At 58.4% G+C, this 24,303-nt stretch overlaps 1 protein-coding gene across 3 annotated transcripts in view; it reads left to right on the forward strand.

The window, feature by feature from the left end:
• The window catches only part of RGS3 (regulator of G protein signaling 3), a gene marked incomplete at its 5' end in the record, with an annotated part of 86,519 nt that extends 62,924 nt beyond the window's left edge, over window positions 1-23,595 (forward strand). For 2 of the 3 annotated variants that reach the window (XM_082327263.1, XM_082327264.1), the window contains 6 exons: window positions 12,680-13,324; window positions 16,734-16,807; window positions 20,505-20,606; window positions 21,366-21,427; window positions 22,118-22,284; window positions 22,375-23,595. In XM_082327263.1, the coding sequence (XP_082183389.1) occupies window positions 12,680-13,324; window positions 16,734-16,807; window positions 20,505-20,606; window positions 21,366-21,427; window positions 22,118-22,284; window positions 22,375-22,560 (1,236 nt within the window). In that variant the 3' untranslated portion in view covers window positions 22,561-23,595. Of the gene's footprint in view, window positions 1-12,679; window positions 13,325-16,733; window positions 16,808-20,249; window positions 20,387-20,504; window positions 20,607-21,365; window positions 21,428-22,117; window positions 22,285-22,374 lie in introns of those variants that run through there. The other variant, XM_082327265.1, reaches the window with a different exon arrangement.
• Window positions 23,596-24,303: the final 708 nt, after the last annotated feature.

A 24,303-nucleotide genomic window follows, 5' to 3' on the forward strand; every position in this document is an offset into this window, starting at 1 on the left:
TTGTGTCTTCCACACTCAGAACGGCTGATTACTCTTCCTTCTGACTCCGTGACCTGAGATTGCCTCGGAGATGATGGCTGGCTGTATCTGAAAGATGTAGATTATCCTTAAGCTAAATAATTATGGACACTTTGTGGTGTGGACTTTGGGCCATGGGAGTCCAGGACGGGCGCTCCCCTTGTTTTCCACGGGAGGTGGTGGATCCTCAGCACTTTTCAAAGCCCGGCTGCCAGTCTCTCTCCCATGGCTGCTGACGGTGCGAGCAGGCTTGGACTGATCCTGCACCCCAACCCTTCCTGGCAGCGCTGGCTCCGGTGCTGGGAATGAGCTGGCGGGTGCGCGGCTGGGAGGGACCAGCCGGCCCCTTCCTGGCCGTTCCGCTGGTCAGGAAGGGCAGGGCTGTTTCTCTCACTATTTACAGCGTGCTTGACAAGTGCAAGTAAACGTGCTGTCAACAAGAGCAAACAGCGTGTAATCGAGGGATGATTGAAACCAGGGCCGGAGCGGTGGCGCAGGGAGGGCTCTGCGGCGGAGCTGCAGGCGGGCGGGCGGCCGCGCTGCCCCGTGCGCTGGCCCCAGCGCCTGCAGCGTGGGGAAGGGTGAGCGTGGGTGACCCCTCTCCTGTCCCATGCCCTGCCTCCTCTTCCTCGCCCCGAGCACCCTGGCGTGCCGCAGGCACCCACATCCCCTTGCAATCGCTGTTCCCCAGCACCTCACTGCCTTCAGCAACACCCTTTCTCTTTACACTGGGTCATGTCCCAGACCTCCCTTTGGATGGTGGCCATGTACACCCTTCAGCTGGCACAGCCAAGGGGCTACTGGCATTGGGGTGGCCATGACAAGCACTTGGGTTGGGGACAAGTGGGGTGAATCTCTCTCTCTCTCTGACTGGGGCATTTCACTCAGTGGCAGTGCAGTCAGGGCGTGATTGATGGGGAAGGAGGGGAGGAATTTGCACCTTCTTGCTTTGTTTTAGGCCCAAAGTCCTTCCATTTTGGGCTGGGAACCTGCTGCCTGGTCTGTGTCAGCTCTGCTCCAGAGGGTCCCGCTCACCTGCTGCTGTGGGGCAGACTGGGCAGGGCACGGGCAAGGGTGCAGGGAACCTGGAGCTTCGTCAGAGCCTGCTTTTCTTCCACAACACCAACGTGAGAGGCTGGGCAGGGCTAAGCACATCACAGCAGCACCCTGGGGGCCAGCCTGGCCCGGCCACACACCCTCCCAGCGTTCATGCCGTCAGGGTGCTCAGACAGAGGAGAAAACCTTGAGGTTTATTCTGCCCCAATAAGGGTTAAAGCATCAGCTGGGAGTACTTACAAGCCAGGTTACAAAAGTAAAGCAAATAAATGTGGTGTTCCACACCAGCGAGCACAGCCCAGCTCTCGCCCTGGGCCGGAAAAACTTGTTACTAAGGCCAGCCAAAGGCTGCTTCAGTAACACCGTGAATTCAGGAGGCTGCGGGACCGGGGACGCTGTCCCCATGTGACACAGGCTCCAGTTCAGCTCCATCCACTTAGATATCTGGAGGAAACTGTCCCTGCCGGAGGTCCCTGTGCCATCAGAGCAAATGGGACCCTTGAATCCATGCTGGTGACCTCGATGCACAGCGACACACGGATCTCACCCTCGGCACCCGACGGGCCAAGAGAAGGACAGCGTGTTGACTTTAATTCAGCCAGGACAGGAGTTGAAGAGGTAGCAGTGTGAAAAGGGCTGCAAACATAAAAGAAGTAGATGCAGTTTGAGCTACCCCAGATTGATCCATACTGAGCCATATTCTTGCTGGGTTTGTAGCCCTCTTTCATGGGAACAAGCCCCAAATGCAAGCAGGGCATCGAAGGCTATGTGGGGGGATTTTACAGCTCCCTGTGAGGCTTCAAAGCACATCTTAAACATCCTGTAATGAATTTAGGGACCCTCTTTATGCAGTAGCCTGACTGTTAGCTCTCTGCAGTGCAGGTGAGCCTGGATGAGCGCTGAGGGGTCCTGAGGCTGATCCTTCACCCTGTCATTCCCTTCTTGCACATCAGTTAGCTTCCAGTCCTAAGAGAAAGGACAGGGTGCAAAGCCCAGGAAGGCTGGGATTCACCTGGCTGTTCACGTGGGGCTGGATGGGGTGCTGGGTCTGAGTACCGGGCTTTTTAGCATCTCTCCCAGCACCCAGCCCTGGCTGCATCAAGCTCGGTTTCCAGCGCTGCCGGCTCTTGGTGCTGGCCCAGGTGGCATGGAGGTGCCTGTGGTTGCCAGCCCAGGACAGCCGCTTGCTCAGCCTCGGTGCCGCTGGCTCATGGGCTCCCAAGGCATGTGTGTGGCAGGCGTGAGCGGGGAGGGGCGACCGAGCAGATGGGCCAGCTGAGAGCCGCAGCTCTGGCTCTATTTGTTCGTTTGCTTAGCTGGACTCCAAAGCCATTAGGAAAGCAGACCTCTCCCCTCCGGCAAACACCACCGGCTCCTGTTTCTCTGGCGCTGTGCGATGCTCTCCCAGCTATGTCCAGCGGCACCAGTGATCCTTCCCGCATCCCCCCCGAGCAGCAGGGCACAGTGGCATAGCGGGGACACAAGCAGCCGCAGGCAATTTCATCGCGGCCAGAGGCATTTTTAAACCCTTGGAGGTCTGTTTCTTGTGAATCCCCAGAAGGGCTGGTAAGAGCGAGCGTGCTGGCAGGAGCGGCGCCAGCAGCCCCAGGGGGGTTGAGCGGTGTTGAGATCATTTGCATGGGGTGGTCAAAGGCACAGACTAAGTGGGTCAAGCCAGCGCTGCTGTGATTTAAGGAAGGCGCTGGAAGTGCTTTAATGCAGTGCTGCCTGTGAAGGGGGAATGATGCCTGTGCCAGGCAGGGCTGGCACCATCCGCTCGGCTGGAGTGCTCCTCTCCTGCGCCCAAATGACTCCTGTTCTGGGTAGGTGCCGATGCTCTTCCCTTCTAGTGTGGTGGGGGGCTGCAAGCGTGCGGTTGGGCAGGCTCTGAAGCCAACTTCAAGTACCTCCTTGCAGAAGTTACTTGAACCCTGATTTCTTTGCAAAGCCAAAGGATGTGTTTGAAATGCTGGGGGGGCTCTGGGTGGTGATGCCCAGAGCGGTGTGGGAGTGGGAGGCATGGCTTCATCGTGCCTGCCATGGGGTCCCCTGGCCCTCTGTGAGCGTTGATGTCCTGCCCTGTAACAAGCACCTTCCTGACGGAGCGGCAGGGCAAGGCTTGACAACATGATTGCAGGGGGGTTGCATTTGGCTTTAAGGCCACCAGTGTTGGTTTTGGTAACATCTGGGATTCCTCCGTTCTGTGCATGGCTCTGGCCGTGGCCCAGTTGGTGCCACTCACAGGCAGAGCTGCTCTGCTAGGTTCTCTTCTCTTGGTGGTTGTGTCCTTACTGTGATCTGTGCCGGCCGCAGCAACAGCTTCCAGTGCCGACCTTGTGGTCCTGTTGTAAGCGGTGTTGGGATGAGTCCTTCACAACGGCTCTGCAGTGGCTGAATGCATCAGCTCAGGCCCCTGCTGTCACCTCCCTCATCCTGCACAGGGGACCATGCTCTGCCCCTGCAGATAACGTTGCAGAGATTCCCCCACCGGAGCAGCACCTTGTTTCCCCCGGCAGGGAGAGGATGCTGAGGGCTGTGGGCTGAGTGCCAATGACAGGATCTGCTCCTTCCTCCCCCTTTCCCACTCCTCTGCTTTTTTACTGCCAGGGGTATTTATGACTCAGATGTCACCTTGCTAGTCTCCAGCACCGGGTCCCACCACGCTCACCCCATGGAGCTGGGACTCCCAGGCTGAGGAGGTTTGCAGGCAGTAGCTGGTGCCTGGCTTGGGCAAACTGGAGCTGCATCGCCAAAACGATGGACGCAGTGCGGTGGGTGTGTGCAGGTTTGGATGGTGGCTGGGTCTGTTCCTGGCTGAGAGGGGCCAGGGACCCTGGGCTGGGGGTGCCCTGGTGACATCCCTGGGCTGCATGCCCATGTCCCGCAGACCTGCAGCCAACCAGGTGGCCTCATGGAGGGATCAGGCACAAAACCCAGCGGGCCCAGCTCCCTTTGCCAGTGTGGGCAGGATAGGTGCTGACCAGAGCTGCCGGGGTGGCCGTGCCATGTTGCTGCTTTTAGTGAAGGCATCGTGTAGCTGAGCTCAGCTGTGTCCAGTAAAACCAGGTAAGGGAGCTTTTACATTACCTGTACCACTGCAAAGCTGTGGCTACCTGCAAGGAAGAGGAGGCAGCACATTTCTCCTGCTCCATCACAGGAGCATCCACAAGCCTGCAGCGGGCTGGGAGCAGGGGGACACGTGTGCGCCCACAGTCCCTGCTGGAGGAGAGCCGGGCACAGCTTGTCACCGCAGCAGTGAGGACCCATCAGCGAACGGTGGCTGTAGTGCAGATAACCACCCGCAAACGGCTGTGCTCACCCACACCGTTGTGCTCTCTCTCCATAGCCATCAGGGCAACTTGCCTGTCTCGGTCAATAAAGTGTAATACCAGGAGGAGACACATCCAGCCAAGGCAGTCGGGTTCCCAGCCCACTGTGTATAGGGGTGTCATGAGAGGCACTGGCCCTTGTAGGAGAAGAGAAGGGGCAGATGGTCACGCGTAGGCTGTCCCCTGGATGGAGACCATACACCCTCCTGCGCATTTTTTCTCCCTCTCCCTGCCTGTTTGGGTAGAGCCACTTGTAGGGGATTGCAGTGCAGAGGGCAAAGCGCCACGCTGCAGAGCATCTCCCGCTTCAGAGCTGCCCCTTTTCCATAGAAAGGAGTTTGGGAAAAAAACCCAACCGTGAACCTGCAGCGGTGTTTCATTTAGCAGGAGGCACCGGAATTGGTCTGCGGCTTGGTGTTGCTCGGGGGCAGGACAGGGCAGGAGAAGGGGGGCTGCAAAAGCAAACACGGCAGGTTTGAGGGTGATACATAGGTCTTCCTCAAGTCAGAGCGGTTATCCACTTTGATCAGCAGGTAATAGTGCCTCCAGGGATTGCTAGCAGAGCCATAAATAGCACAAGGGGCACGAGGGAGCGGTGTCTGGGAAAGGCTGGGGCGGCTTCAGCTGCTGCTTGACACGGACATTAATAACTGCAGAGGCAGAGCCGAGCGCGGCGCTAGCATCTGCCGAGCCGCGGCTGCGGGCCCATGTCGAGCCCGGGGCTGCCGGAGGGAGATGCCGCTTGCTTGGCCCGTGCAGCTGGGATGCAACTGAGAGCCCGATTTGGTAGGTCTTACTTTCTAAGTTTGCAGGCTGCGGGCTGCACCCTTCGCGGGGCAGGATCCGGCCGCAGGTTGAGGAAGCAGCGCAGTGCCGTCAGGAGCACTGATGTTCTTTTAGATCAAAGGCGTCTGCTCCGCTCCCCACGCTGGTCCTCCCGCACCCCTGTGCTGGGTTGGACCTTGCTGTCTCCTGGGGAACCTGTGGCTCCTGCCCGGCTTCGTTCACTGCCAGGCTGGGTTTGAAGGGTCGGTAACGAGCAGCACTGGGGGGGAACGAGGGGGCGTTTGTAGCGACGGGGACTTTTTGAGGTCCCCTTGCAAATTTGGGCTGTGTATGGCTGTACCATCTGCATCGGCGGGCTCTTGCTGCGGGAGCAGCATTGCAGTGTGCTGACAACGTGGGCTTTCTGCTCCAGGGTTTTTGCAGCCTTTTGGAAACCCTCTGTTTACTGGCACTGGGGACAAACCAGTAAATTCAGCTCTTATCACTGAAATCAGAGCTGTGTGTGGGCTCGTAGCCTTGGTGGGGATGGAGGGCACTGGGCATGGGACAGGCTGGGGTCTAGAGCTGGGACTGCCGTGGCGGCTGCAGTTCGGGGCTGGTGCTTTGGGGCTGGCAGCTCGGTGCTGAGGTGGTAGCAATTCTACGTTAACTCCAGCTGCTCGGCTGAAGTACATGGTGTGGCGAGGTTTTGTCCTGGGTTGTTTGCTGACACACCTTCAGCAGCTGATCCCAAAACACGGGGTGCAAGCTACACCTGCAGACCAGGCTCCCTCCTGCACACCCTCTGCTACGGGTAAGGCTGCTGCCCTCGATTAAGCATCAACTCCTGTTTACTGCTGTTTTGCAGGGAGCAGAGTGGCTCTGGGGAGAGGTGCAGAGTGCAGCGTCAGGGCTGGGCGATACCCGGTCAGGCCCCGTTTGCAGAGCAATCAATTGGGGATGACAGTAATGGGGTAATGGGATTAGCACAGGCTACTGATATGGGATCACTTCCTCCCGCAGAGGAGGACTTCTCCTTCCAGGGCTCTGAGATGTTTCAAGCCCAGGGTTTTTTGGGTGGTACAAATGCTCACACCCCCACAATTATCTCATCAGAGGCATTTATCCACCCTCGCCGCCCTGCCTCGGTGCACTGTTGGATCCTGCTGTTTGGGTTTACGCATCCGTGCTTGCTTTTGCTGTTACGCTAATTGCTCTGTATCAATTATTCATCGATTCAGTAATGAAGCAGGGAACGGATAGAAAACCCTGCTGTGCAATGAGCCCTTGACTCTGGCTAGCCCCCCAGAGCTGCCGCGGCTCAAGGAGGGCAAGGAGTGGAGCTGCCCAGGGGATGCTCCTCGTGAGCACTTTCAAAATGACTCCCATGAAAATTTTCTCAAGTTTTGGTACTTCTGCTTTGCGTTTCTGGCTTCGTTTTCTTCCTCTCAGCCCTGTGCTGTGTATGAGATGTTCCTTCCTGTAGCCGTGTGCTTACTTGGTCCTTAGTGGTCACTTTTTAAGTCTCAAGGTGCTCGTTATCGATGGTTTTGGTAGTGTTTCACAGGGCCAGTTAGAAGTTTCTGATCTGATGGATCTGGGCACAGTTTGTCCCATGCTAGGAACTGAAATTGTAGGTCTTTTCTTCCACTTTAGGAAAAACCTACTTTGAAAACGTTGATGGTTCCCCAGTTGATGCAGACACTGTTTTCCCTGCATCCCATCTGCCCTGGGGAGGGATGTTACCTCCACACAGGGAATGCATCGCCATCAGCGCAGCTGGCTGCATCCTCCCCGAAATCCCCCTGGAGAGGGACTTGGTCTCATTCCCATGGAGTTAAACGCTTTTGGGGACAGGTGAGCACCTTTGAGCAAAGGTAGATTTAAGGGCAGCAAGAGCCAGAGAGGTTCCTCCACGGGACTTATGGAGGATGGGGCTGCCAAGGTCTGGGGACAGCCCATGAGAGCCCCCTCCAGCAGTATCCTGGGAGGTCCATTAACTCCTCCCGGGGTGAGAGCACAGTCGGAGCAGCGCGTCCTTCGCTCTCCTGCTCAGCTGGATATCCAACAGTGCGTTAACTGCAGGGACTTTCCAGCTTTTCCCAATCCCTGATTTTGGCTGAGGAGCTGCCGGCGTGCAGGGTGCTCCAGTTCTCCTAGGTGTGTTTAGCCCCATCTTCCCCAGTATTACTGCAAGAGAAAGATGTGCATTGCAAAACCTGAGCATCCGTGTCAGGAGCCAGAAAAGGCTTAATTCAATTTTCTTGCGTCTAGCCTTTACTTGAGCCACAGCGGCTCCATGACTGCAAGGACCAGAGGTTTTGAAATAAGAAGCTGAGAGCCTCAGAAAAATCCCTGACCTCCCCAAGCTGGGGATTTAAGGGAATGCCAGATATCACGGCATTTCTGGCAGCGTGAGAGCTGGCAGCACTGGGGGAAGGCCAATGCAGGCTTCAGCTCACAGCTGTGCCGTCTCTGTGGCCGGTGTTTTCCCAGCTGGAAGTCCCGGCCATGGGCCATCAGAAAGGGCACATTATTTAAAAGAAACGCTGGAGAAGTCGAGGCCGTGCTGACAAACCCACATCTGTTCATTGAAATTTGCTTTGCTGGCATCAGAGCAGCAGCAATCAGAAAAAACTGATCAAATTACAGACCAAAGAGCAGAGGATTTGCAGTACTTCTCCCCCGTCTTGGTTTCAAGAAAGCTTTTGAGTCAGCAAGTGATGCCCAAAGGCAGAGGGAGTCCAGGCAGCGGGTTACAGGTGCAGAGATTGAGGAGCGTTTGGCTTTTTTGGGATGTGTTGAGGCTTGTTCAAGGGGGAAATCGGTATTAGGGACTCTATTGCTGTTGCTCTGATCTCAGACCAATCATCCTCCTTCTCTAAAATTACCCCTGATAGCCATCCTGGGGCTTGAAGGCAGCTCGCTCTTCTACTTTCTCTTCCCCTCCTGGGGACATGCTGCCTTGGCCTCTTAGTCTGAGATAGAAACTGAAACAGTGAAGTGCAAGGTCCTCCAGGGAGGACGTAGTAAAGGCCCTAGGCCATCCCAGCTCAGAGCAGAGAAACCCAGATGTTGAGAATGGGAAGACCAACATGTTGAGGACAGGGAGACCCAGATGTTGAGGATGGGAAGATGAAGATGCTGCGAACAGGGAAACCTGCATATTGAGGATAGGGACACCCATCAATGTAAAGGTATTTCCATTCAATCTCCCCTCTGGTCCCTTTGGGCCAGGTTATAAGTTTTAATGTTGCATTGAACTCCTCCCCTTGCCCCTGCTCCAGCTTGGACTTATCCACAGACTGCAGTCCCTTAGGGGTTCACCTGCTCCAAGTGGAGCGTTATCGATGAGCCACAGTCTCTTCAGGGGTATACCTGCTGCAGCATGGACTTATCCACAGCCACAGTCACTCTGTTCCAGTGTGGCCTTCTCCATGGGCCACAATGCCTTCAGAGATGTACCTGGTCCAGCGTGGCCTTACTCGCAGCCACAGTCCCTTCAGGAGTAAACCTCCTCCAGCGTGGCCTTACCCATGGTTGCAGTCCCTCCAGGGCTGTACCTGCTCTGTCGTGGGCTTATCCATGGCCACATGCTTTGAGGTGCTCCAGCATGACCTCATGCACAGCCACTGATGCTTCAAGGTGTACCTGCTGCAGCATGGACTTATCCACGTCCACAGATGCTTCGAGGTGTACCTTCTCCTGTGGACTTATCCTTGGGCCACAATCCCTTCAGAGGTACCTGCTGCGGTACAGACATGACCACAGCCACAGATGCTTCAGGATGTACCTGCTCTGGCGTAGACTCACCCACGGCCACAGACGCTTTGGGATGTCCTGCTCCTGCATGGACTCATCCACAGGTCACAGTCCCTTCAGCTCGAGTTCACACCGGACGGAGTTCCAGCCTGTCCGGTATAGCAGCACAGAAACAGCAGCGATGCCCTGGCCATCTGCCAGCCCAGGCTCACAGCCATTGCTTTTATCAAAATGTTCCCAAGCACAGCAGAGTAAGATGATCAGCAGCACAGCAAGCAGCAAAAGCAAAAGCAGCCACTACTGAGCACTAGGCTCTAATATACAGTAAGGCAAGCAAGCCCCATGGCAAGCACAGGAGCCTGCACATTAATAGCTGAACAGTAATAACAGCTATAAATTTGATCTAGCACATTCCAGTCAAACCTGTCGTTACCTCGAACCCTTCAAGCCCCACGTTGGGCGCCAAAAAGGACCGTCGTGGTTTAACCCCAGCCGGCAACTAAGCCCCACCCAGCCGCTCGCTCACTCCCCCCCGGTGGGATGGGGGAGAGAATCAGAAGAGTAAAAGTGAGAAAACTCATGGGTTGAGATAAAGACGGTTTAATAGGTAAAGCAAAAGCCGCACACGCAAGCAAAGCGAAACAAGGAATTAATTCGTTACTTCCCATGGGCAGGCAGGTGTTCAGCCATCGCCAGGAAAGCAGGGCTCCATGACGCCTAACAGTGACTTGGGATGACAAATGCCATCACTCCAAACGTCCCCCCCTTCCTTCAGCTTTACATGCTGAGCATGACGTCATACGGTGTGGGACATCCCTGTGGTCAGCTGGGCTCAGATGTCCCAGCCGTGTCCCTTCCCAGCTCCTTGTGCCCCCCCGCCTGCTCGCTGCTGGGGTGGGCTGAGAGGCAGAAAAGGCCTTGACTCTGTGTAAGCACTGCTCAGCAGTAATGAAACCATCCCTGTGTTATCAACCCTGTTTCCAGCACAAATCCAAACCACAGCCCCATACTGGCTCCTATGGAGAAAATTAACTCTACCCCAGCCAAAACCATCTGCTGCCTCCTCCAGCAGCCCCTTCGCCACAATGATGGTGGAAAGGCAACCTGGTCACAGCCCTGTCCTCTCCGGCCCGAATTGGCTTTGCCCAGCAAGATGGCCTTGGCTTCATGCTGTGAAAGTCCCTGGTGCCTCCAGCCATGATGGGGCTTGCTGGCCAGCTGTGACGGCGTTACTGCTGCTTTCCTTCCCTGTCTTTCCCCCACCATCAGGGGATGTTTAGCAGAGCTCAGCCATGGCCCTTTCTTTCTGCGAGGGCAGGATTTCACAGCCCTGGCGATGCTTTCAACGCAAGATGGAAACTCACTCGGTGGCGAGGCTCCTGCTCGTATCCTCTGTGCCACTGAAGAGCAGCAGAGTCTCTGATTGAATTAGTGCAGGGATTTAATTTAGTCCCCAAATGTCTCTTATTTTAAAGGAGCCTGTTTGTTTCCTTCTAGGGTCTTATCTGATGTGGGCAACCAGCAATATTAAGCAGAAGGACTGGACAGATAGGGAGCTGTTGGGGAGGGAGAGGGCTTTGCGGGGAGTGAATTGCGGGCTGCGTGGGTTTTTCTTCTAATTATTTCATGAAATAATGATGACAGTGATTGCAATACAAATAAGACATAAACAGCATCATTAAAACACACGCGGGTGCAAATGGCATCCTTGCACGGCAAGTCTGGAATCATTCCCTTTTTACAAGAAATTACTGCGAGGGGAATGAAACAGCCCCAAGGACGGGGTACGCTGAGCGTTCGCTTTGTGCCGCCTACCAAATCCAGCCGTTTCGGGGACGGGGCAGACATCGCAGATGGGGCTGAGGACATTTAGTCTTCAGACTTGCTGGGGCAGTTCAGGTGATGCTAAATCGCTGCCTGTGGCATGTCAGGCTGGAAGGGGACCAAGCAGGTCCTCTCCGTGCTCATAGGTGTAAGGGAGGCCCTTTTGGCATGATAAAAAAGGACAAAGCACAGGTGGACATGGGTGAGCTCCCGTGTGTGCCGCCCAGGAGGCAGCTGGCTGCAGTGCTGAGCTCAAGCATGTTTTTGGAAATCAGGCCTGCTTTTTGGACCCGTTAGCTCAGATGGGCGCCTGCGGATGCTGCTGGGTGCCCTGCGGTCTCTGCGCCATCCCGCTGTGCAGAGCGGATGGTGCCGGAGCCGGGCCCTAAACACCTCCAGGGTATTTCCCGGGGATGACAGCAGCTTTTGCAGCTCGACATCTGCACACAGCTCCCTGGTGATATCCAGTGGTGGGCTATAATCCACATGCACCAGCTCTGCAGGGCGAGGAGGTGTTTAGCAGCAGGTTGGCTGTCCTGGGGGCTGGCTCTCAGGGGTCTGCTGTCACGAGCCGGGACCACCGTGGGGATACAGCCTCCATCCACTCCATGGGTGCCTCTTTCCAATGGGATGTGAGGCTGGATTGGCTGATTCCTGGGGCCGCTGCTCTTTTTGAAGCTGAAGTCAACCTAATTTATACAGGGGTGGGGACTTTGTTAGCTCCAGCTTTCTGGTTGCCATCCGGCTTGTGAAAATACTTGGATCCGGCTTGTGAAAGTACTTGGATCTTAACTGGGGATACTGTGACATTTTTTGCTGGGTGACTTGTTACCTGGGGCTGGTCCTGTACAATAGCCCCTACCCCAGCCCTACAGGGTCTGCGTAGGTGGGAAATGCTTCCCGGGGGGAGGATTTCTCTCTGCTTTGGTCTTTCTCCCCTGCTGAGCTGTTTTTACCCCTTTGGGCTCTGTGCAAAGGGAAAATCACATGGAAGAGAGGACCCAGCTCTGGCAGGGGGGACTCATCATAGGCTCCCCCTGCTCACGGAGAAACCTTGGACAGTTTTTCCCTTGGGCAACCCCAGGCTTTTCCCTTTGAGAGCTTGCTTTCCTGGCTGCAGAAGAAAGCTGGCAAAAAACAGCCCTGAAGGCTTAAAAAACCGAAAGGGGCTGGTAGGAGCGGTTGTGGTTTTGCAGGGTCACGTCTGCGCAGGGCATGGCGGGGCGGCCGTGGGGAGCCCCACAGCCAGCACACCCGGTCAGGGAGGCCGAGCTGCTTGTGGCCACGGCCGGGCTGAGCTTGGGCAATCTGCAGATGAGCAGAGCCTGGCGCTTCCCTTCTGCATTTAATAATGCGGTGCAGGAGGGGCCGGAGCTGCCGGACGAGAGCTGCTGGTTTTCTCTGCCGCCCTGCCAACCTCGGGGAAGATCTCTGCAGGGCTGAGCCCCCCCAGCAGCTCCCAGGGGGACTGGGGAGCCATCGGGGTAAGGATGATGTTACCAGCTCTGCCTCTGCAGCCGGAGCCGAGCCTGTCTGCGCCGGCTGTGCTGCTGGGCTGAGCCACCCGCCGCTGGCCCCCCTGGTTTCCTCCAAACCTGCCGGTGCTGCTGGGTGCGCGGGGTGGGAGCTGGGTGGCCCCATCCCACTCCTGCCCCATATCCACCAGCTCGCTGCTGGTGGGGGAACCCGGTGCTCCAGGGATCAGGACCAGGACTGGGTGCTGTGGGAGTGATGGCTGACCTGCCACCACCTGGGGACCTGGGGACAATGCCATCCCACCCCACCGGAGCACCGTTAGGGCTGTACAAATTGGTGCCAGCCTTGTGGTTGGTGTGTTAGGAGCGGAGAGGCTCCCCAGGAAGGTGGCCAGCAAGAGATTTGGGGTGCTTCTGCCTTCATCCTTCTTTATCTTCTCTTCTGGGCAGATGCTGGAGACGGACGCTGAGAAGCCGGGGCAGATGCACTCGGAGGATAAGAAAGCAGCAGCGGGTGATGCTCCTCTGACTGCAGAGGCACCGGCTCCGGCCGAGCCCTTGGAGTCTCTGGGAGCCACCCAGGGTCCTCTCCTGGAGGAAAAGCAGCCGGTTGCCACCGAGAAGGGAGAGGAGCAGCCCAGCTCCCTGCCAGCCTTTGTCATCCCCGAGCTGCGGCTCGACAGCACCTTCAGCCAGAGCGTGGCAGGCATGGCGGGCAGCACCACAGACGGTGAGGACGAGGAGGAGGATGAGGAGGAAGAAGATGAGGATGATGATGAGGAGGAGGACAGCGACGAGCACTACTTGGAGAGGAATGAGGTGAAGCGCAGTAGCATGATCGAGACGTCAGGCTGTCAGCCTGTCTACACGCTGAGTGTGCAGGGCTCCCTGCGGCGCCGGACCCACAGCGAGGGCAGCCTGCTGCAGGAGGCCAAGAGCCACTGCTTCACCTCCGACACCACCCTCAACTGCTCGGACAGCCAGGGCACCAAGGGCCACTGGGCCCTGCCCTCCCCCAGGACCCTCAAGAAAGAGCTTGCCAAAAACGGTGGCTCCATCCACCAGCTCACCCTGCTGTTTTCGGGCCACAGGAAGGTATGTGAGCCGGCGCTGGCTCCGCGGGGCCGCTGGCTCCTGCTGGGCCATGGGGATGGGGGAGCTCCTGGGGTGGAGGTGTCCTGGCATGTCGCCCCTCTCTCAATGGCCATGGCAAAGCTGGCATCTGAGGGGCCAGGAAGGTCCCTGCCACTGGCAGGCAGTGCTGGGAGATTCTTAGCACCCAGAGCCAGTGTGCTGGTGCTGTGGGTGGGCATCTCCCACCAATGCTTCCAGATCCTATGGGATCCCATGTCCTGGAGAGCCGCTGTCTGCCGAGACTGGTGGAGAGAGAGGTGGACCCGGGTGTCTGCACCTGCAAAGAGATGCTCACAGCGGTGGGGACAGGAAAAACCAGGCCCCAGAGAGCCTCTGGTGACAAAGAGTCCCTGGTGTGCTCAGAGGTGCCAGGAGCAGTGTGGCTTTCTGCCCTGGCCAGCCTCTTGCAGGGCTTTGACCGTTGCGGAGGGCCCGTCTCAGAAAAAGGTTGAGGTCAGCAGTGGTTTCTGACCCTGACATACAGAAAGGAGGAGCAATGGAGAACTGTGCAGCAGGAGCTCTGCTCACAGGGCCGGCTGTCTGGGGTGCTCCCCGTGCCTCCCTGGAGCAGAGCTTGCCTTGGCTGTCCTTCTCCATAACAAATATTTACAGGAAACAATGTGCCATTGCAGAGATTGTGTGTGAGAAGTGCTGCTTGCCCCATTCTGCCCGGGTGAAGCCTGGCTGGGAGCTGAGAGCAGCTGCCTGCCTTCCTGCGGCGCTGGCCCAGCACCCTGCTCTGCCCAGCCATGCTCATGCCAGCTTGATCTCTGCCAGCGGCTGTGGGTACTGCTCTGCTCAGGGCTGCATTGCGTGGCTCAGGACTGCACTGCATTGCTTGGAGTCATGTTGCACAGCTCAGGACCTCGTTGCGTGGCTCAAGACCACGTTGCATGGCTCAGGACCATGTCACGCTGCTTGGGACCACCTTGCAGTACTCAGGACCACATTGCATGCTGCTCCACAACAGCTGGCTCCTGGGCAGGTGAGGCTTGTACAGAGCCCTGCATGCCACTAAGCACCACCAGATGATGGGGTTAAACCCTTGATGGGGTTAACCCTCTTCCTGCCAGGCTCATGCTGCTTGAAAAGCCACTTCTGATGCTGTTTTCTGGAGCACTTTTTGGGCTCAGCATCCCTGGCCGGCTGGTGAGAGCCCTTAGAAGTCTGACAGGCCCGTCAGATGGGGCTGCTGTGCAACAGGGCAGCCCAAACACCCTCTTGGAGGCTGATGCCAGCAGTTGTGGGCTGGGGGGGTTCAGACCCCCTCCCAGATCCGCTCAAGAAGGGTCACCTTTGTGGCAGGGACAGCCACGCTGCCCAGCGCAGAGGCGAGGGAGGTGGTGTTGGTGTCTGGTGAGAGTCTCCCGTTAGGGCCCCCAGTGACGAGGCTCCTGGAAAGAGGTTTCACAGTGCCGCTGTGCGTGCGGCTGGGAGCGCGCAGCTCCGCGGCCAGAGGCTGCTGCAGCGCTGGCTGGGACCTGGTGGGCTGCACGCTCGCTGCTGGGGGGGAGAGCTGGGGAACGTATCCCGCTCCCGCCCTGGAGAGCCCCCAGCTGCGCCTTCTGGGCTGATCTGGGTGGATGTTTTTTAGCAGGGGCAAACTGAGCTCCTCCTGGATTAAACTGCTCTAGTGCAGATGAGACCGGGTTTTTTTGGAGCAGGGACTGGGCAGTGAAGGCAGCATCGCTGCTGGAACTGCCAGTGCTCCCACTTTCAGCCCTACAGCAGCTCTGTCTGGCTCTGCATGGCTGGTGCCTTAACCCCCTGCCCATATGCCCTCCTGGGGCGCTCCCTGCCTGCTCCCATCGCCCTGCCTCTCCGGCTGCCTGCGGAGGGGCCAAGGCTGCCTGGGGGCCGCAGCAGGCAGGGGAGCCGGGCACGGTGCTGGACCACCGCATGCACGGGGTTTTAGGCTACTGCCGTCCCCCTGCCTATACTTTGGAGGGACTTTTATCAGGCTGTGCCTTCTGACTAGATCGATGAAACCCTGCGAGTTTTCTAGAGCAGGACACTGATGTACAATTACCCTGTGGATCCTCTCCAGCAGCAGCACCAAGCTGCCAAGCACCGGCGATACCTGCAGCCAGTGGCCCCGGCGGCAGGTCCAGAACATCCATCAAGGTGCTGTTTTTTTATTCCCCCTCTGGGAGCATTTCAGAGGGGCTCATTTTGTTGGCCCTTTTAGCGCCGGTGTGCCCAGTGTGCCTCCCCGCTCCCCTCCTTCCTGCGGTCGGGGCTGGGAGGTGGTTGTTTTAAGAGCGTGTTGTGGCCAGGAGCACTGGGACTCCTCGGGCGAGCTCTGCTGCTGCCTTTTGTCCCCAAGCGCGGCGGAGCCTCTCCGGACAATGGCAGGAAACGTGCTCCGGCTGCGCGTCGCCCCGGCCGGCCCGCCTGCCGGGGCCCTATCTGGTTGGGGAAGGTGCTTTGCAAGGGCTGCATTGTTTGGGGCCGATAAACTCCGGAAACCCGGGCGCAGAATGGAAGGAAGTGTCAAAAGCCTCGAGCCCGGGGCTGCGGGGCTGTGCAGCGGGTTCCCACGGCACGGCCGCGGGGCAGCGATCCTGGAAAGCACCCTGCAGCCCCCAGCAGCGTGGGGCTGAGCTCAGCTCTGGGGGTCAAGCTGGCCGTGAGCATCTTCCAGTCTCGCTCAGTAATGGATGAATTACTAAAGCTCCCGAACTACGGTGGTCCCAGAGGTTCCCATGCCTGGCCCCAGGCTTTGTGGCTCAGAGGCTGCGCTGGTGCTGCCCCAAGCTCGCGGTGCATCCGAGGTCCCCTTGGTTTGCCCAGGCCGCCCCGGGGTGGTCAGGGAGTGGAGCCCTCTGGGTGCTTCTCGGACTTGAAAGCTGCCATGATATGATTCAATTATCACTGAACTGCTCTGTTCTTTCCTGCCTGGGGACTGCTGGGGGACCCCTGATTCATTTTGGGTGCCCAGCCTGGGTATGGGGGGACCAGGTGCTCTGCAGGTTGGGGAGGGGTCCCTGTGCCCACTCAAGACAGGAGGAATAGCAGCATCAGGAATGGGGACATGGATGGAGGACCCCGTAGGAGGTACCACTGTCAGCATCTCCAACCTGGGCCACCAACCATGGCGTCTCTGTAGATGCTCCAGGAACACCAGGGACTGCAGGTGGCATAGGATGGGTGGGGGGAGGCAGGTTCCCATGCCAGAGCGGAGAGGAGCTTGTCCCATTGCATTGCCGGAGCCAGCTGCGGTTGTGGGGAAGGAGCCCTGTGGATGCTGTGGCTCTGGGCTGCGTGGGTGCAGAGAGCACAGGGGATGCTGGCAGTGCTGGCTGGTGGCACTTGGAGTGCCACTGTGGGCATGATGATGCAGATGCTGTTTTTCTGTTCCCCCCCCCAGCTGAGCGGAGCCGACCCCGAATGCAGCTGTGATGAAGGGGACGAAACCTCCCGCAAGAAACGGAGCAGGAACCTGTAAGTGTCACATCATGGTGGTATCAGAGTGTACCAGAGCTGCTTGCCATGGTCAAACACCTCGTCCGAGCCCTGCTGGTCCAGGCAGCCCTCAGGCTCCCCCTGTCTTGTTCCCTCAGGCTTTTCTGGGAAGAAAGCAGCAAAGACACATGTGAACTAAGGTTTCACTTCAGACAGGGAGTTGTGATTTTCAGGGAGGAGGGTGGGAGGCGCGCTGGGGGCATCGCACAGTCCGGCTGGGAGCAGCACCCTGTTCGCCTTGCTTTGACAGTTGGGGTGAAAGAGCCGGCTCTTGCCAGTGGTGTGGGGAAAATAGCTTCCCCGATGCCGGCAGAGCTCTGCTCTGGCAGTGCTGGGTTCAGGGAGAGGCCATGCAAGTGGTGAAACATGAGCTGGGGGCCTCCTTCCCCTGGCCCCATGCCGGGAGGAGGAATGGGGAGGTTTCCCACTGCGAGACAGGCTCCAGCCCTTGCAGCACATCGCAGTGCACGGGCAGCGTGGTGGGAGCACCGAGGGACGCTACAGCCCCTCCGCCTCTCCCGGTAAGGCTTTGGGGGTGCCAAAAAGTGGGTCTGGGCAAGGATGAGGCAGCCGTGGCCTTTGCTTCCCAGGAGTGCAGCTGCAGCTGGGTGAGGGCAGGCGCGCTGGCGGGGCCGAGCAAGGATGTTTTGGAACGAACCGTCTCCGATGTTGCAACGCAGGACCCGGCCGGGTGTCACGGCTGCAGGGATGCCCCGGGCTGGGTCTTTCCCTGTTCCACGTGGTTCGGGGCAGGTGGAGAAGTTGCACGTGGTTGGAGCGGCTGAGGGGGTGTGAGGGGTCCGAGCGTGCCAGCTGCGCACGCAAGCTCGACGGCTTCACCACTCGTGTTGCCTGCCAGCGAGCGGCACTGTTGTCCCGCACGCTTCCTAGCTGCAGCTGTCTATTTTTAGCTCTTTTCATTATTTCCCCCCCCCCAACACTTGAAATTAAAATGAATCCCTCGCAGTCTGCAGCAGGGACATCCCCCCATCTGCGTGTCCCTGCTGCGGCGCTGAGCCAGGGGAATCGGGCTGGCGGGGGGAGGCTCAGCCGCCCCTGGCTTAGCGGGGTCAGGGGCGGTTGCAGAGAGGGTTTTCTCCTCACCTTGAGACGGCAGCAGATGCGCTGGGGAGCCTCGCAGCATCACACTGGCCAGCTATTGGCTGCGCAGCCTGGTTGCCAGCCGGCCGTGGGGAGTATTTATGGTGCAAGTGGCTGGGGTTTGGCACTCGCCTCCCCTACCGGCACGGGCACGCTCTGCCGGCCCTGTTCGCTTGCTGGCACTCCCCGATGTACCACGCGATGGTGGACTTTTCCGAAAAATACCTGGAAAGGTAGGACTTGAGCTTCCTGCGGGGAAAGGTGATGCGCTTTGCAGGGGATGGTTTGGAAGTGGCGCAGGGTGATGGGACGGGATGTGTCCTCGTGGCTGTGCCAGGGCACTGGGTGCAGATCGCTTTGTAGGGGTGACTCCAGACAGAAACTAGCACTTTCTTATGAAACATTATTTTTGCCGTGGCATTTTGTACCACAGATTGGCCGCAGCTGAGGGCTGTGTGTGCCCGCGACTGCCGCAGACTGGTTTCGTGCCACTAGCTATTTTATTTACAAGCGTGTGCAAGAGGAGCAGCAGATTTTAAGCTGGGGGACTTCCTTCGGTGATGCTTGCTGGCGTATTACAGCCGGCAAATCTGCCCACAAGCCGCGATCACCTGCGATCCCCAGAGCCTGGTGTGCAGCAGAGCAACCCGCTGCAGCTGGCTGGCCTTGTGCAGCGGCTGTGCGGGTGGAGGCAGCCCACGTGTGCTGGGGACACACACAAGGGCTTTTCAGAGCTTTGAAAGCTCCACCGGGTGCAGAGCTGCGGTGGCTGCCTTGCTAAACTGGGAACACTGCTAAAATTGTTGCTTGGGGCTGTGTGGGATGGCCCGTCCTGTGTGGCGGCTGGTTCTGGGCTGCCGGCATTGCTGGCAGCATGGTAATGGGAGGCAGATGGTGTTTGGAGTGTGAGGCTCCGTGTTTGGAGCTGCTTTTCCCACATTAGCGCTGAGCCGGTGCCTGGCAGCTGGCAGCAGCGGGATGTGTGTCCTGCTGGGACCACGGCCCAGACGATGCAAAGGCACCGAAACCACCCATGCCCCCCATGAGGGCATGGACAGCACGGGGACTAGCAGGGGGCGATTGCCCTCTAAAATCCTTCTCTGGCTCAGGGTGCTCAGCACCTTGCAGGACTGAGCCTTGGGGTTGTTGCAGCTATTTTTTTCCCAGAGGATTGCTGTATTTTACCCTCCTGGGACTGGGGTCCAGATAGCATCACTCAGGGTAGGGTACACCCTTGCCCTGCATCCCTCCTATGCCCCTCGTGTCCCCAGCCAGCCCTGGGCATGGCTTGGCCAGGCAGAGGTGGCTCCTCCAAGCATCCTCACGTAGACCGGCTGGTGTGGGACCCATGGGAGGTTGCAGGTGGTGGTGTGGCCATGCCGCCCTGGTGGCACCGCCAGCCTCGGTGCAGGATGAGCATCCCATGCCACCCTGCGTGTCCCCTGAGCCCCTTCGTGCTGTGGTGTCATGCAGGGGCTGTGCCACGAGGGGACAGCATCGTCCACGCCTGTCCTCACCCGTCACCTCTTCCACCTCCTGCTCCCCTGCCTTGGCCCCTGGGAAGCCCTGGCAGGGCCAGGCTGGGGCTGGGCTGGGGGTCCCACTTTCCCATGGCACTTGCCAAAAATCTTGGTCCCGCTTTGTCCTGGTGGCAGTTTCCTGGGGGAACTGGGAGCCCTGTGTCCGGGTGCACGTCAGTCTGTCCGTCCAGGGGTGGCGGAGCGGGGACCCGTGCAGGGTGGCAGCGCGGGGTGTCTGTGCCTCTGTACCCCAACACCCCTCCACACCGCACACTGCCTGTCCCAACCACCCCCTTAGGGAGATGTCCCCACGGCCGTGCCTGTCCTGTGCTGGCATCGGAGACGCGTGAGGACCAGCAGGTCATATGTGGGCTCCCAGCCCCATCCCCACAGGGGGAACATGGTGAAGCACTGCTGTCCCGCTCTACTCCTAACCCCACTCAGCCCCACTGCTGGCCCCGCTGCCTTCCCCGGGACGCCTGTGCTCTATAAATAACCCTCGTAAATCCCCGCTGTGATTATTTTCCCCACCGTCTCTTGAAAGGCCCCACTATCCGCCCTCGGCGCTGATTTTTCCACCTTTCCTTGAGTTTCCCCAGCAACGGCAGAGCCGTTTGAAATAGCAGCGGGGCTGACACAGCCCTTACTCACGCGTGCCTCGTTCACCCCACGCCGCATTTAAAGCTCCTCCGGGCTGAGCCCTCCCACTTCCGCGCTGGCCGCACCGGGCGGGAGCGTGGCACAGAGCCGGCGTCAGAGCACCCGAGCGTCTAGCCGCGGCGGTCGCGCCGGGAGCTGCTGCACGGGCTGTCCCAGCAGCCATGCCCTTTTTCCGCGACCTTTCCAAGCCCCAGCCACTGGAGTTTCACGCGGAGATGCTGCTGGGCGTGCAGAGACCCCATAACGGCAGCCTGCAGCGCCGGCACACCATGAAGGAGTAGGTGGTGGGCACGGGGCGGTGGGCGATGCATGGGATGAGGCTGCTGGCGGCTCCCCTGGTGATGGGTGTCCCCCCGACCCCTCGCCCGCCTGCTAAAACTTGCTCTTCCCTCTAGAGCCAAGGACATGAAGAACCGGCTGGGGATTTTTCGGCGGCGAAATGAGTCCCCGGGGGCCAACCCGTCCAGCAAGCTGGACAAAGTGCTCAAATCACTCAAGTAGGTGCCGCGAGCGCGTGGCGCGGGGACTGGGGGCCGTGGGGGCTTGGGAATGGACCGTGCTGGGCTGAACATCACCTCCAGGGAGGCTGGGGTCACCCCATTTAGGAAAACTGTGGACAAACAGTTTTTGTATCCACAGGAGCATTAAAAATATTTGTTGCCTGAAAATTCCCCCCGAGGTGGGTGGAAGGTCTGTGCCCGGGAGGCGGCACAGCGACGGCTCAGGCTGGAAATTTCCCTGACGGCTGCTTTCTCCCAGTGCCTGTATGTGAAACTAACTGGCCAGAGGATGGTTTGAAAAACCACTTTGCTCTGGAGATGCTCCAGCAGCCGGACACAAGCCCTCCCTGCTCTCACACCCCGGCAGCTTATCCAGCTGCTTGAATGGGGTGGCTGAAATCCCCGCCATCTCACAGCCTCCTCGGCATTGCCTGGAGCTTTTCCAATTCTTGCTCAGACACCCCAAGTGGCATGGCTGCCTGCACAGCCCTCTTTATATTGGAATTTCTTCCTGCCAGTCTAAAGGCAGAGGTTTCCTTCCCGCAGAGCCACCTCGGTGCTGCCTGGCACAGAGCCTGGCTCTGCCTGCAGATGCTCCGGCAATGTTGGTGCCGATGTGGGAGCCGGGGCCAGCCCCACTGGGGCACACAGCATTGCTTTATCGGCTGGAAATGTTTTGCTCGTGCTGTGTTGTGGCAGGCAGCAAATGTGGCTTTTGCAGCTCCACTTTGCCAACGCGCTGTCCTTCTCCCGCAGGCCCACTCCCGAGGAAGCTCTCAAGTGGGGGGACTCCCTGGAGAAGCTGCTGCTGCACAAATGTAAGTGTTTCCCTGTCTCTTCCGCCTCTGTTTGCTGCCAGGGGAAATATCCAGACATGTGCATGGATAAAGCTGGGATTTCCTATGTTAATGCCTTCCGGTGTTTGGGGGTAGACAAAGAGAAATGAGGATGCCCCTTGCCTGCACCCCTTCTGCTCCTGCCTGGCCCAGGGCAGGATTTTGTGATAGGGGCCGGGGAGAGCCGTGGCTTGGAGCTGCAGCCCCGCTCCAGCTTGGGGAGGAAAAGGCAGAGATTCATGTCTGTGCCCGATTCGTGGCTGTGCAGTGGCTCTGTGAAGCAGGAGCTGCTTTAGACCATTCCCCTTCTCGTGTATCACAGCTGGGGCACCCCGCATCGTGATCATGTCCTACAGCCGGCCCCCATAGGGACGGCCAGGGGGTCCTCTCCCCGTTGCTGCCCCCACTCCAATCCCAGCCTCCCTCTCTCGGCTCTCCATGCATCAGCTGGGCTGAGGACTGTGGATTCAGCACATGGACGGCTTGTGTTGCCATGCCTTGGCTGGCAATGCCATCGCTGCCTGCTTTGCACAAGGGCCAACAAGAGGTTTTTAGGGGACGGTGCTGGGAGGTAGTTTAGGTTGCACCTTTGCAAGGTTGCTGGGCTGAGGGTGTCACGGGGCTGTTCCCCACCTGCGAGCTGGGAGTAGAGACGTGTGTCTGTCCCCGCAGATGGGCTTGCTGCCTTCAGGGCCTTCCTGCGCACTGAGTTCAGTGAGGAGAACCTGGAGTTCTGGCTGGCCTGCGAGGAGTTCAAGAAGATCAAATCCCAGTCCAAGATGGTCTCCAAGGCCAAGAAGATCTTCGCCGAGTACATCGCCATCCAGTCCTGCAAGGAGGTGAGGGCTGGCTCCCATGCTGGTGTGTGGCTCCATGGCACGGCAGCTGCCCGTGGAGCCGCTCACCGGCGCTGGTCTCTCTGCCCACAGGTCAACCTGGACTCCTACACACGGGAGCACACCAAGGAGAACCTACAGAACATCACCCGCAGCTGCTTTGACCTCGCGCAGAAGAGGATTTACGGGCTCATGGAGAAGGACTCCTACCCCCGCTTCCTCCGTTCTGACTTGTACTTAGACATAATTAACCAGAAGAAAGCCAGCTCCCCGCTGTAGACCCAAGGACTCTCTCGGGGCAGGCTGGGAGCTGTGTGTTTACATGAAATCGGGCGGCGGAGGCCTTCCCAGGGGATGGCGGGAGCATGCCTTCCTGCTGCTGTTCGTGCCCCCAAGCCATATTCCTGCAGCGGGCAGGTGTGGGGCAGCTGAAGGCACCGAGCATGAGGCCGAGGGGACCAACAAGCCAAGCAGTCTGGTACTGCTCCATCGCCCCATCTCACCATCGCTGGTACGACGCCTTCGGGGTGACTCCGGCATGGATTTTAGCCAGGAGGGAAGCTCCCACAAGACTACTGTGAAGCACGCGCCCGAGCTGTGAGTGTTGCTGGAAGGCGACGAGCGATCCCCTTCGAGGAGGAGGAGGACTTTTGTGCAGGACTCCGGCAAGGGGACAACAGCACCGACATGAACATCTTCCCCGGATAAAGACTTCTGAAGTGGACCGGCCCCACGATGCTGCTGTGCTTCCCCGTGCCGGCGATGCCCCCCGGCTCCCCGAAGCAGCTATCTCGCAGGAGCCCGGCGCTTCCTTTGCTCGTGGTGGGTCCCCCCGGGAGCAGCGAAAGCCGGATCCTTCCCCTGCACTGGAGGTGTGCAAGCCGACCACCTCCCGCTCCTACCCCTGGTTTATTTATTGACCTTCTATAGCTGGACGCGTTGCTGTGTAATAGGAAATCCTCGTGTCCTTTCCTGTTCTGAAATTACAAGTGCAATATTTGTGTGTGTCACGGCGGAGTTCTCCGGTGGAGTGGATGCCTTTTTTTCTGAGTGCGTACAACATTTTCTAAAAGTTAGCAGGTTTTATCTGACAAAACGCGTTCCCTAGCAGCGGGCCGCTGGGGGAGCCTGGGTGTATATATCATGCCCTGACGACGGAGGGTTCGGTGATGGAGAAAAGCAGCTCTGTGAATCAGACGCTCTCCTTACTCTGGATAACAATATTGTGTTTTGAGAAGCGGGGGTTATTGCTGAACCTGGCAGAGCTGGACAGACTGCCTGCCTCCAGGCGCCCAGTTTACAGTGCGAAGCATCTCTGCAGCTAGCAAAAATACATTGTCATGGTCATAGGTAAATAAAAGGAGACTATAATTTCTTGTAGCTGCCTTTTCTTCGTGGCATGTTTCTCGGCGCTGGTGGAGCCGGGAGTCCCCTGCTTCACCGAGGAGCGTAAAATCCTGTTACTGCATGGTTAAAGATGGGAAAATCTGGTTGCATGAATTTCTGAGCTGTTTTTTATGACGGAGCAGCTGCCAGATGCTCCTGAGGCCAGGCTCGGGTGTAGCCCTGCAGGAACACAGAAAGTTTTGCCCAAAACGAGACTGTTCCCAGGGATAGCATTCACTGTTTAAACACGGCGGGGCATGAACCTCTGAACATGGAAATGCCCAGGAACATAAGTGACCTAGTGTAGCTCTGGGTCCCTCTGGGGACGCACCAAAAGAAGCAACAGCAAACCCAACAGTGCTATTTCAGGTCCCGGCTGCCTGGCGTGGCAGGGCTGCCTCTCCTCCGGCAAAGGCAGCACGTCGACAGCTCTGGTGTATGATGAAAATGTTTTGTAAAGGCCGTTCACAGTGTGTTTGGTAGTTGAAATGTCTTGTGCCCGTCACCTGCTTGTGGTTAGCCGTGGATGGCTCAGAGATGCGGTTATGGTGTCACGGGGCCATGCTGTGCTGTGGGCAGCATGGCGCAGAGGTGCTGCTGGTGATGCCCCAGGATGGAGGTGGTGGGGCTGCCCCA

Source organism: Platalea leucorodia, assembly GCF_965183815.1.
Source record: "Platalea leucorodia genome assembly, chromosome: 15".
NCBI classification, from domain to species: domain Eukaryota; kingdom Metazoa; phylum Chordata; class Aves; order Pelecaniformes; family Threskiornithidae; genus Platalea; species Platalea leucorodia.